Genomic DNA, 12,235 nt, shown 5'->3' with positions numbered 1-12,235 from the left:
TAATTAGAGCCAGACTTGAAATTAGGAAGACCTAGGTTGAATACCTAACTGTTGCATATTGTCTGACCATGGGCAAATGATTGATTTCTCAGTGACCCTGTCAGTGCTCTAACCCTAAGTTGCAGTCACGCCTGCTTATCTGCATCTGTGCAGGGACATTTCACACAGGGAGTGTCCCACCCTCCATACTGTTGAAATCATAGTTCCAGGTCACCAAAAAAAGTCATGCTGAGTCAGTTTTAGGAGATCATCTTTCCCACACAAAGTCAATCAAAGAATCAATCAACAAACATCTTAATATTAAGTGCCTCCTGTGTACTAAGCAACATGCTAGGGAATACAAAGATAAAAGTGAAACAGTCACTGCCCTCAAGGAGCTTCACACAAGGAAGCAACATGGACAAATATTAAATACAAAACCGATGCAAAGTCACTTTGGGTGGGGAAGGCAGGAGCAGCTATACTAAGGGCCAGTGAAGGCCACATGCAGAAGGTGACCTTGACTTGAGTCTTAAAGGAGCCAGGAGGTAGAGATGTGGAGGTATCACATGGGAGACTGCCAATACAAGAGCGCAGAGGTGAGAGATGCAGCATTGTGCAGGAGTAACAGAACAAAGGCCAGTTTGCACCTGGCACTAAAGTTCGCAGAGGAGAATAATTGGTACTTGGATGGGTTCTTAATTTTTCCACTTTGTTTGAGAGTGTGTCCTTTCGACAAAAGATAATCTGAATGCTAGGCCAGACTCAGGTTTCATGCCAGCCCTGAAGTGTGGCCTCCATTCTGATCAGTAGTTTGCAGAGTGTTTGTGTGTGTTATGTTGTGTTGTGTTGTGTTCTGCCACTCTGTGAAGCAGGAAGGTATTATTAGTAACTGAAACCATGGCCTGAATGAGAAGGAGGCTTGGTAGACCCTGCCCATAGTCATGTTGGCATGAAAACTATCGCAAACAGGGAACACAAATAGCTTCAGTGAAAAGATGAATGCTTTGGAGGATCGCTTGGCTCCGCTATGTGCTCTACATTTTGGCCTTCTGATTGAATACAGACTCCTCAGACTTGAATTCTTACTCTGGCAACCAATCTTTCCATTGGCCTTGGGTCTTGGTGCTGTATAGACACCCTGATAGCAGCCCACAGCTGTCCTCTTCCCAACTCAGCCACCAATTTCTCTGCTCCAGATGGGCTGTCAGTTTGCCCAGCCCTTGAGACTTGTCCCTATTTGACAGAGGAGTAAACTGGGCATCATCAAGGCTAAGTAATCTGTGTGAGTACACAGTTAGTAAGTGGTAGAACTGGGAACTCAAACCCTGATCTTCCTACCTAGGCCAAAATCTCAGTTACTCAGGAGGTACCATGATGTATCATAGAAAGAGGACTGGACTTGAACTCAAGAGAGGCTTAGGTTCAAATCCAGCCTCTGGCATGTGTTAGCTATGTGACTCTACCAAAATCACTTAGCTGCTCCTGATCCTCAGTTTCCTCAACTGTACAACGAGGAAAAATAACACCTATAGTACCTACCTCTCCGAGTTGTTGGGAGGATCAAATGAGCTTACGTATATAAAGTGCTTTGTAAACTTTAAAGCCCTAGATAAAGGTCATCTCTTATGAACATCTAAAAGATAAACATTTAAAATCTTTAAAACTTAAAAGTCCAACAGAAAAGACTTGATGAAAATATTTTATACATTTTGACCTGTATGTGACAATTTACCTGTTGAAAACCAAATGAAGCATCATCGCATCGAAAAGGGGGCTGTTAATAACATAAATATTATCTCTAAGTGGGGTAATTAACCCCTTCCTTGTAAGACATGCAAGTTTGGAGAACTTGGTTTTGAAAGTTAATCAGGGGATTTCCTCATTCTACTTGGCTCATTTCAAAACCAATGATTCTAACGGTTTTAAATTCAAATCTAATGGTCAGGGCCCAGACCAAGTGAAAGTGGTGAAAGAGATACTGAATGAATATGACAAAAGTAGAAAAGAGTCTACATAAAAAACATGTGCTTTTGGGGACATGAGTAGAGCAATTTGTCTGAAGTGGCAGAAGTAGAAGAAAGATGTTCTGAGAAAAATCTGAAGCACCTGGAATAAATAGTTCATCCGAGATGCTTACAGATGAATGATGGGAAAAGATAGAGCTCATAGTTTGTGGATTGCACTAAATTATTTGAGAACTTGAGTGAGCAGGGTACATTTGAAAATGGCCCAGGACAATATAAATAATCAAAAAGATGGATGAATAAGATAACACTTTGCATTCTACTAGGAAAAGATCAGGAGAATAGATGGATGGATTTGAATTGAAAAAAAAGAGAGAGAATTTGTGATGAGCCATAAGAGAAACAGAACAGAGAATTGCTGCCTGAATAGACATGGGATGAAATAAAGAGAAGGGTAAAAGGAAAGATCTCATTTGTGGGGAGAAGGGCAGGGAAGAGATAAACTGACTCCCCATAGAAATGAGGATGGATTGAAAATAATATGAGTGATGGAAAGTATTGGACATTAAGGATCTTCATTCAAATCCTGACTGTACCTGGTTGACCTCAGACAAACTGGGTCCCAGTTTCCTCAGCTAGACAATGAAGGAGTTACATAATCTCTAACATCTGGTTGTCACTCTATATCTATGAACCGAGTTCACTCTGGAGCCATAGATGGATAATAGGTCCCTACCCTCCTAGCACAGATTGACTGTAAATACCAGATAGTAATTGTTTCTCTTTTGGCCAGGAACGCTGAGGGTCTTCCCTTCCCAGTTTGATTTTTTTTTTTGAGTTTTAATTAAAGGGGCCATCCCCTGATTAACTTCTTAAAGAAGCCTATTCACTGAACGGGCATTACCTCACTCAAAGTGAGAACCCAAAAAGACCTTAGCCTGAAAGGGCCAGGGTCTCCCATTGCATCCTGGGCCATCCCTAGTCATCCTGGTGAATATCAGGTCACTGGACCCAGATAGCTCTGGAGGAGGAAGTGAGGCTGGTGACCTTGCACAGCCCTCCCTCCCTCAAATCAAAGTCAAATGGGAGTCATGTCATCATTTCCCTGATGTCATGGACCTCTTCCAGAACGAAGGACAAATACAACAACAACAACGACCCTGTAGATAGTGTACCTTTTGTCTTATTCCCATAATCCTGTACATCCTCACATGGGCTTTCATCTTCACTGGTCCATGTAGAATAACTAAAATCTTCATCTTGGTCAGACTCCTGAAATTTTGGAAAAAAAATAAGCTTTATTCAAACTTTTTCTTTCCTTTTACTGGATGAGGGAAACTTGTAGATTTTTCTCCGGACTAAGCTTTCAAACTTGAGCAGATACTATAGATTTAAAATACAATAGGGGACAAGGGTCCAACTGTCCTGGAGCAAACAGTGACTGCTAGCTGTGATACAATCACATAAGCAAGAATTAAGATCAGTGCTAAAATCACCCAGGCACATAAAAATTAGTATTTTCTATTTCATTTCTTCAGCATATGGGCTGCTTAACTGCCATGAGTGAGATTTAAGTGGGCAGCTCTATGAGATCCATTTACCTCTTTCAGGAAAAAATCCAGAAGGGTCAGATTTTTCTTTTGGATCATCTCCCTGAGAAAGCACTTCTAAGTTTTTTAGTTAGCAATTTCCCTCCTCTACCCTCACCTTCTGGGCTCAGGTTATAATTAGCTGTTCTGGTAGCTTCAGACCTAATGACTGGTAGACAGCAGTAGACAGACTCCCAATTACAGATTTAAGTATAATTTCATATCTGACAAAAACAAATCATCACAGAACTTTTCTGGAATTCAGGTTTATCCTTTAACACCAATTTATCAAACACATGGCCTGCAACATTCTCAAGTGTGGGAACCAGATTAAAATGTAACTGTGAAATATTTAACAAAATAAGTAAAAACACAATAATAAAGCATAGGTAATACTAATATGTGACTTTCTAAGTTAATATGTAGCCCTGCAAGGCTCCTCGCATATGGTTTAGTGGCCCCTGCTTCTATTTGAGCTTGACACTACTGATCTAACAAATGAGGATTGGGACTGAACTTGTGATTTCATCAATATATCAAACTCCTTCCCCCAGAGCACATCAGCACCTTCTCTGTGTCTTAGAATCTTAAAAAAGAGGCCCCGAACACCAGCAGTTAAGTGTTCAGGGGCACACAGTATGTGTCAGAGGCAGACTTGAACCCAGATCTTCCAGGCCCTGAGGTTGGCTCTCTATCTACCGTACCACACTGCCTCTCATATGAAATGAAAAACAAGACTAAAGGGAGCAGCACGGTATATGGAAGGCTTATTTTCTTAATGGTATTTTTCCCCATTCATAAAACTCCTTTGAAAAATCGCTATTAGTGAAATGATTACTAACTACCTCACTCTTCTCTCAATCCTTAGAACTACATTAGTTTTATGTAGTAATTAAAGTGATTCCATAAAAGTCTCCAGAGTCCAGATGTTTTTCTATTCTGTGCTAGTCTTCTGTTTAAAGGGAGGAGCTTCATAAAAGTCACTGCCCTAAGACTGGATGGGAAAAAACAGTAAATTGTCTCCACCCCACCCCTTTTCCAAGGTTTTGTTCTTTCATCTAGTCATTCCTATGGACAGGATTTATGAATGTTTCCTTTCTTTGTTTTAACTTCAATTATGGAAAAAGGGAGAGGCTTCAAGCACGTGAGCCCATGGATGAAAATTTGTCTTTCATCTAAAGACCAGCCCAACTAAGTCCCAAGAGGCTCATCAACAGGTGATGAATACTTTTGGCCAAAGCAAGACCATTAATTAAGAGGTTGAAATATGCATTAATGGAGGGAGAATACCCATACTGGAAAAAGAAAAAGACAAATTTAGGTCTACTAAAAGGAAAAAATTCCTGACAAACATAGCTATCCAAAAGAAAAAAAAAGCCATCTCTGGAAATACCTCTTTAAGAGGTCATAAGCAAAGGTTATTGAGTATGTTGTAGATTTTTCATACTTTTTCAGGTATGAGTTAGACTAGAAACCCCTGAGGTCCATTCCATATCAGAAATTCTAAACTTCTTTGATTCTATGATGAAATCAGTGGATTTTTTTAAGTACTGAAATTTAATTATGTCACAAAGTACAGGGGCAAAGTATTTAATGTATACTGAAATTAAAAATATCTAGTCCTTTTAAAATTAATAAAGGTTTAACTGTAATAATATTTTGTATTTATTTTCAAAAATTCACATGCCTTCTTTAATTTGATCCTCACAATAGCCTTGTGAGAGATTAGACCTGTGCAAGGTTAAAACATTAGTGAAGAGGCTGGGACCAGAACCCCAGTCTCCTGATTCTAATTCCTCCAGGCTTATATATCCCCTAACCACTACCATGTCCTTTCACTGTGCTTTGAAAAGTCTACCATTATCTGGCAAACTCTTAACCTATGGCCTTAATCAGTAATTCATTTAACCTTACTAAATCTACATTTTCACTGGATTATGGTAATTCAATGGTAAAAATTTTATCCTAAATTTTTTAATGATTTAGACCTCAATTTGAGGTACTAAGCATATAAATGGACTGCCATGGGATCAAAGGTTTTCTTTTAAATGCAAATTTTGTGACCCTACCAGGTCAGCTTTTTGGCAGATGAACCCTCTGGAAAAATAAATGTGTTTTTATTAGATCACTTGATATCAACTTATGACCTTCATATCCCCTCAGAGCAATACTGAAAAAAATAAAACTATACATGTTTTACTGAGTCTAGTATGAAATTCTTATGCCCAAAAGTGAGACCAAAAAGTACTACTTAGCAACTAGAATTATTAGTATTTACAAAGTAAAATCTGATGAAGTGATCTAATTTATAGGAATCAGACTGACACAAACTACTTAAAAGCTTTTAAATGCAACAACTTTGTGAATATAATTTTTTTAATTGTCAAAGATTGAGCTGTAATTTTTCTATTTTGGTCAAATCCTGGCCAGAATCTCTGAGGGTCTTCCCCTCCCAGACTCATTCTTTTGTAAAGGCAAACTTTTGCCTCAATTTTTAACCAGCCTTTAATCACTGAATGGGTGCTGCCTCAGGCAAGACCTGGGACCTGAGACCTGGGAAAGACCTTAGCTCAAAAAGGCCAAGGTCTCCCACTATATCCAAGGTCATCGCCAGTCACCCCGACCTATGTTTTGCCACTGGACTCCAATGACCCTGGAGGAGAGAGTGAGGCTGAAGACCTCGCATAGCCCTGCCACATTTAAATCCAATTCACTTGCAAGTCAAGACATCATTCTCCTGATGTCATTGTTCCTTTTCCAGACTGAAAGATGAACAACAATCTGTGAGTAGTAGTAGCTGCCCCTCTGGGGACCCAATTGGCCAGTTCTAGTCAGGCAGTGCTGCTATGTGGTCAGGAGAGAAATTGTAGGCGGTGTGTTGGGGTAGGGGCAGTGCTACCCGAAAGCCATTTATGCCTGGAATTTTAGGTAACACCTTGAAATAATAATGGTGAAGGAGCTGAGAAGAAGCTGTTACTCCAGTAATGGGCCAGGTAGAACTTTATGACTGACAATTTGAGAATGTTTGTTGTACTGTTTTCATAATAGCACACTGAGATACTACATTATTATTCTTTAACATTCATTTGACTCAACATCCTCATGCAGAAAATGGACAACATGGATTTTTAGGCATAGAGATTTGACTTGTTAAAAAACAGAACAATAATTAATGATCTAGGACTGAACCACCAAAAGCTTTGATTCCTTTCCCAGTGTTTTAATTGTGGCTCAGATTAGTTTCTCCACTGCTGAATTGTCAGGAACCTTCCCTGATGCATTAAGCTTTGGGGTCCAATTTCTAACGTGCTTTTCCATACACATTTTAAATTAGCTCTGTAATGGATGTTTGTTTTTTAATGCAACACCTTACCTCACTGCTGCTAATGCTTCCCAAGACAATGGTATGGCTTTTGGCAGTCAACAGCATTTCAGATTCAGAAGGATCTGCATCGTAATAAACGTCAAGCAAGGATTCAGGATGTCTTTCTGCCAAAGAAAAGCATATTAACATTTTAAAATTTTATTTATTTTTAATTTCAAAAATTTTCAATGTCTCTAGCAGCCTCACAAGGAGGTACTTCTTACAGCTAAATCAACACCATTTTCCCATAGTCCTTCTTGAAGTGCAATGGCTAAGTCTGGAAGCTTGAGGGATCTGTAGCATTCACATGCCAGGATTCAAAGAAACAGGTGCAGGGTGGGAGTAGAGGGAGGGGCATAGGAGATGGTTCTAGAAGTTGGACTGTGAACAGGAAGGACTAGAGATGACAGCTGACATCAGCTCTGGAAAATTGAGTTTGGGGACTCTAAAGAAAAAGAGCTAATATTTATATAGCGCTTTAAGGTTTGTGAAGTACTTTACAAATATTATCTTATTTGGTTCTCACAAAAACTCTTTGAAGTAGGTACTATTATTTATCCCCATTTTACAGATAAGGAAACTTTCACTGAGAGAGGTTAAATGACTTGTTCACCATCACAGTATTCAAAATTAGGGCTCCCTGACTCTAAGGTCAGTTCTCTATTTACAATGTCACCTAAAAAAATATTTCTTGCACACCAAGCTATGACTCCAGTTCTATATCAGGCTCTTTGAGGAAAGAAACACAACAGAAGTAGAACATAGATTTTCTGCCCACAAGGACCTTACAATCCAGTTAAAGAGACAGAACAAATAAATTTCAAATAACTAGATGATAGTTCAAGATAAAACACAATTAAGTGCTACATAATATGCTGTTAACTATAAGTACTATAGGTGTTAAAAATAGCAAGATCAGAGTGGGCTAGGGAAATTATGGGAGGTGTGAAAGAAATAGAACATAAACTACCTCTTGAAGGATGGATAACAGAGCTGAAACTAAGAACAGGTAAACAGAGCTTTGCCCCAGGGTGCAGAAATTTAGAGGGGCACCATTCTGCGCCCAATGAGAAGTCACAGACAACTTAGTTAATGGAATCCCCTTATGATTAGAGGGCAGCTTTCCTTTATAGAAGACAGGATGTGTACTTTCCATCTGCAGCATGGCACAAGATGCCCTTTCTTTTTCTTATTTACGTCCCCAGTACTTAGCACAGTGCCTGGCACTCAGTAGGCACCGAAGAATTATTGAATTGAATTGAAGATGTGAAAAACAGCCAGACTACCGAGGATATTGTCCTTTTTCTAAAACAATTAGTCTAATGTGGGCAGCGCTTCCTCATGCTTCGCCTTACTTTCTTTTGCTCTGAATACCCTTAAGATAATTTTTTCCTCTCTGTTCTAGTGGCTTATTCTAAAAAATAAAATCCTGTTTATACAGATATCCCACAGCAAAGCTTTGTGGAGCAAAAGGAGTAATAAATATAAAATGATCTTTGCCTTCCCTCCAACAAGCCCTAGGCAAGGCACACGCTATTCCTGCAAAAAACATTCCTGTCAGCCTCCCGATTCCCATCATCCATGGTGTATAGAGAGGAATATCTCTAAAAGAACTTCAAAAAGTTTGGTATCAGTGATCTGCCCAAAACACTTCAGCAAGAGGAAGGTTATCACAGGAATTCAGAAATGTGGGTCAGGTCTAAGAATTTGGGGCAAAAAGAGAGGCACTCATCCTCTCAGATGCTTCCAGTCCTGCCCAATTTGTCGCACTATCCTCCACTCTCACAAAGATAAGGTAGGTTGGGGGGGGTGGGCGGAGCAAAACAACTCCTGAACCAGATTTACAATTGAATTCTAAAAAATGTACAAAGACCAACTAATCCCTTTGCTATATAAACAGTTTTCAAAAATTGAGAAAGAAGGAACTCTACCAAATTCCTTCTAGGTGGCAAATATAATTGTGATAACAAAATCATGGAGGAATAAATCAAAGAGAACTACAGACCAAGGTCATCAGAGGCTAGAGCAATATACATCCAAATTAAATCATTAGAACTAAGTTGGGTCTATCATCAGAATTACAAGAATGGTTCAGCATTAAGAAAACTATTAGCATAATTTTTTAAAAGGATAATTAAAATTTTAAAATCTCACATCTATATATGCAGAAGACTTTGACAAAAATATAGAGTAAAGTCAAGTACAGCCTAGGTCCTTCACTACTCTTCCTCTACAAAGAGCTAGAAAATGTATCAGAACAAATTCTGATAAAAAAAAAATCCAAGAAAAAGTCACAGCGAGTCAGTTTTCCAGCCCAGGCAAGCTTATAGAAACAGACACAGGAGGACTGTGAACACTAGAGATGGGATCTGGCCAGGAGCACCATGCATGAAAGAGGGCTGAGACTGGCCACATAGCAGGAAGAAATTCCAGGGGATTCCTGAACTAGTATAAGATTCAAGGACATATGCCATCTGGCAGTTCTATCACCTACTATCTAGTTCCAAGTCAAATATTTAGAGTAGACTGAGGAGGGCATGCACACCAAGAGATGAGAAAAAGGATCATGGGTCCTAACTGTATACTGAGCCAGGAACAAGTTAAGAAACAGAGTGGCTACGTAGCTCTGACCACAGAAGCAGAGGAGGGACTCAGTTCTGTATTCCTGCCCAGGTTGAAGCCTGCAGTGGAATAACCAGGGCAGGAATCGCAGACCAAGAAGGAGCCTACAATTCGGTTGTTCTGAACCTGCAGAGTCCAAGTGGCAAAGTCCAGTAGTAGTCTACTGAAACTTCTAACTGAGGACGAGCTGACACACCCAAACCTGGGTCAAGAACTTGCAGAGCCGAGAACAAGAAGGCAGTGAGTAGATTTAGCCCTGGATTGCATCGCTTTGGGAGCCCAGAAAGTTTGAAGGTCCCCAGCCCAAGTTGTGAAATCAGAAAAGAATTCAAGAGGATAGAAGCTCAGTCCAGACTTTCCCCTCAGAAGGGCACAGAACTCAGGCTCAACATAAAGCCCAAAGTCAAGGAATAGTCTGGAAGAATAAGAAAGAAAAAAAAAAGAATCCAACCATAAAGAGTTACTACGGCAATAAGGAAGCTCAAGACATAAATCCAGAAGAAAACGACTCAAAAACACTTATAAGCAATCACCAAAGAAAAATGAAGCTTGGACACAAAACTTCTGACTCCCAGGACAGTGCTGTGTTGCTTCATGCTGCCTTGTCCATGCCTTTGGAACCATGCCCAGACCTTACCTTTCTTCACATCATGCCCCATCATGTAAATGCCCTCCTCCTTTCTCCCTGTTCGTGCTAGTGCTTCTTAAAGTCCTTAAAGTCCTAGCTCATGTTCCTTCTCTTTGATGGAGCCTTCTCAGATGACTTTAACCTACAGTGATCCTTCCTTCATTTGAACTCAAACCAATACTATATAATTTACTTGGCAATTATGTAGTGCCCTGTGACATTTCAGGTGTTGTATTGCTAGTAGAGTACACTATACAACATGCCTTGTGACCTGGTTTGGCCTCACTGCAGCTATGTTTCTTGTTGCCTATATCATAAGGAAAATCTGTTCCTACTTGGTAAACTGGCCAAGGTATCAGATTCTTTACAAGATGGTTTCAGGTCTAGAAGTCAGGATATGGGCAGAATAAGCTTTGGCTGTCTGAACTGCATTAGCCAAGGGATTCAGAAATGTAGACATGATAAAGAATTCAGAGGATGGACCAGTTTCCATAAAGGGGGCAATCTGTGCTCCAAAAACTGTAAATGTAGTTCTTCATATTATCTGTCATCTCTCCAATGGTACTGCAATCTCCTTGCGAACAAGGACCATATATTGTGTTTTTCTGTATCATAGGCTCATCGCAATATCTTGCATATAGTAGGTATTCAATAAATATCCATTGATATTTGATTTACCTAAATAGGTTCACTAAATATGTGGCAAAAGTTCATAAAAAGTTTGTTAGTTTTTTTAAACAGATTTCTCTCTTTTTTTAAGGTAACATAAAAGAGGAATGCTTACCTGGTTTGGGTAAAGAATTCGTCAGTATGTCCAGTAATTGCTGCTTCTTTGAACTTTTTATTTGTGATACATAATGCATTGCTGATTTTCCATTAACATCACAGAGCTTGGGATCTCTAGAAGAGAATAAAGGAAAAAGCAAAAGAAAAATTAATTCTAATCAAAGATACTGATATGCCAGGGTCATTTTTTAAAGTGACAACTCAACTTATCAAAAATAATCTAGCATTTTAAAATGTACTTTTCAGGGTACTAATAGTTTTGAAATACATTTCCTTTGAAAGTTATTCCTCTTCCTGACTTCCCACTTTCTGTTAAAGGCATCCAAGTCATTGTTGGCTCCTTCCTATGGCACCACATCCACTCAATTACTGAGGACTGTCAATCACACCTCTGTAATACTTCTCTTTATCTCCCCCCTCTCTACCATTCCAACTTCAGATCCTCAATAGTCTCCTCTGGACAAATACAATCAGTAGCCTCCTTACCCCTCTCCTTGCCTTAACTCTCTATTTCCTCCAATCTATCTGACTTGTTGCTGCCAGATTTATCTTCCTAACTTACAGCTTTGATTTCATCCTTCCCTTTCTCAAGCACTTAAAAATGTCTCAGTTCTTATGGGAGAGAGCCCAACTTTCTTCTCCTAGTGTGCAGAGCATTCCCCAGGCTGGGTCTACCCTACTTAGTCAGCCTTTTATCACATTTCTTCCCCTTAAGTATTCTGCATACTAGAAGTACTCAGACACATCCTCCGTGTTATTTCTCTTTTGCCCTTATCTACGAGGACCTAGAGGGCCCTCTTACCCTCTTCCCCTTTTCTTTGCCTGTTGAAATACTATTCATTCTGCCTAGATCAGCTCAAATGCTTTCTTTTCCATGGAATCGTTCCTTATGCTCCCCAGCTAGAAATAAGCTCTCCCTCTTGTGAGCTCCCAAAGCACATTATTAATACTTCCCATGCATTCATCACATTCTATTATTTTTGCATATCATAGGATTATGGTATCATAGATTCAGAGCTGGAAAAGACTTTAGAGTCCACTGAATTTAACTCCCTCATTTTACAGGTGTGGAAACTGAGATTGAGAGAAATTAAGGGACTTGCCCAGAGACATACAGGCAGTTTCTCAGATAGGATTTGAACTCAGGGCTTAATGGCTCCAAACGCAAAACTCTACTTCCTGTGCCACCTTGCTGCCTCATCACCCCTTATTTGAAGAGAAACAGTGTGGTGGGGTAGAAAAAACACTTGGGTTTAGATTCAGAAGACTTAAATTCAAGTTCCAGCTTGGGTATTCAGAT

At 39.6% G+C, this 12,235-nt stretch overlaps 1 protein-coding gene across 1 annotated transcript in view; it reads right to left on the bottom strand.

Annotated features, from left to right (window-relative positions):
* Positions 1–12,235, bottom strand: part of MAP3K19 (mitogen-activated protein kinase kinase kinase 19) — a 64,378-nt gene that overhangs the window by 41,826 nt on the left and 10,317 nt on the right. Inside the window, exons 4-6 of the mRNA XM_036747878.1 lie at positions 10,934–11,049; positions 6,909–7,024; positions 3,122–3,218 (exon numbers count right to left, since the gene is read on the bottom strand). Coding sequence (XP_036603773.1) covers positions 3,122–3,218; positions 6,909–7,024; positions 10,934–11,049 — 329 coding nt within the window. The remainder of the gene's footprint in view (positions 1–3,121; positions 3,219–6,908; positions 7,025–10,933; positions 11,050–12,235) is intronic.

This window comes from Trichosurus vulpecula, chromosome 2 (genome assembly GCF_011100635.1).
Source record: "Trichosurus vulpecula isolate mTriVul1 chromosome 2, mTriVul1.pri, whole genome shotgun sequence".
In the NCBI taxonomy this organism is placed as follows: domain Eukaryota; kingdom Metazoa; phylum Chordata; class Mammalia; order Diprotodontia; family Phalangeridae; genus Trichosurus; species Trichosurus vulpecula.
The sequence above is the reverse complement of the archived record's forward strand: the minus strand, read 5'-3'. Positions and strand labels throughout refer to the sequence as shown.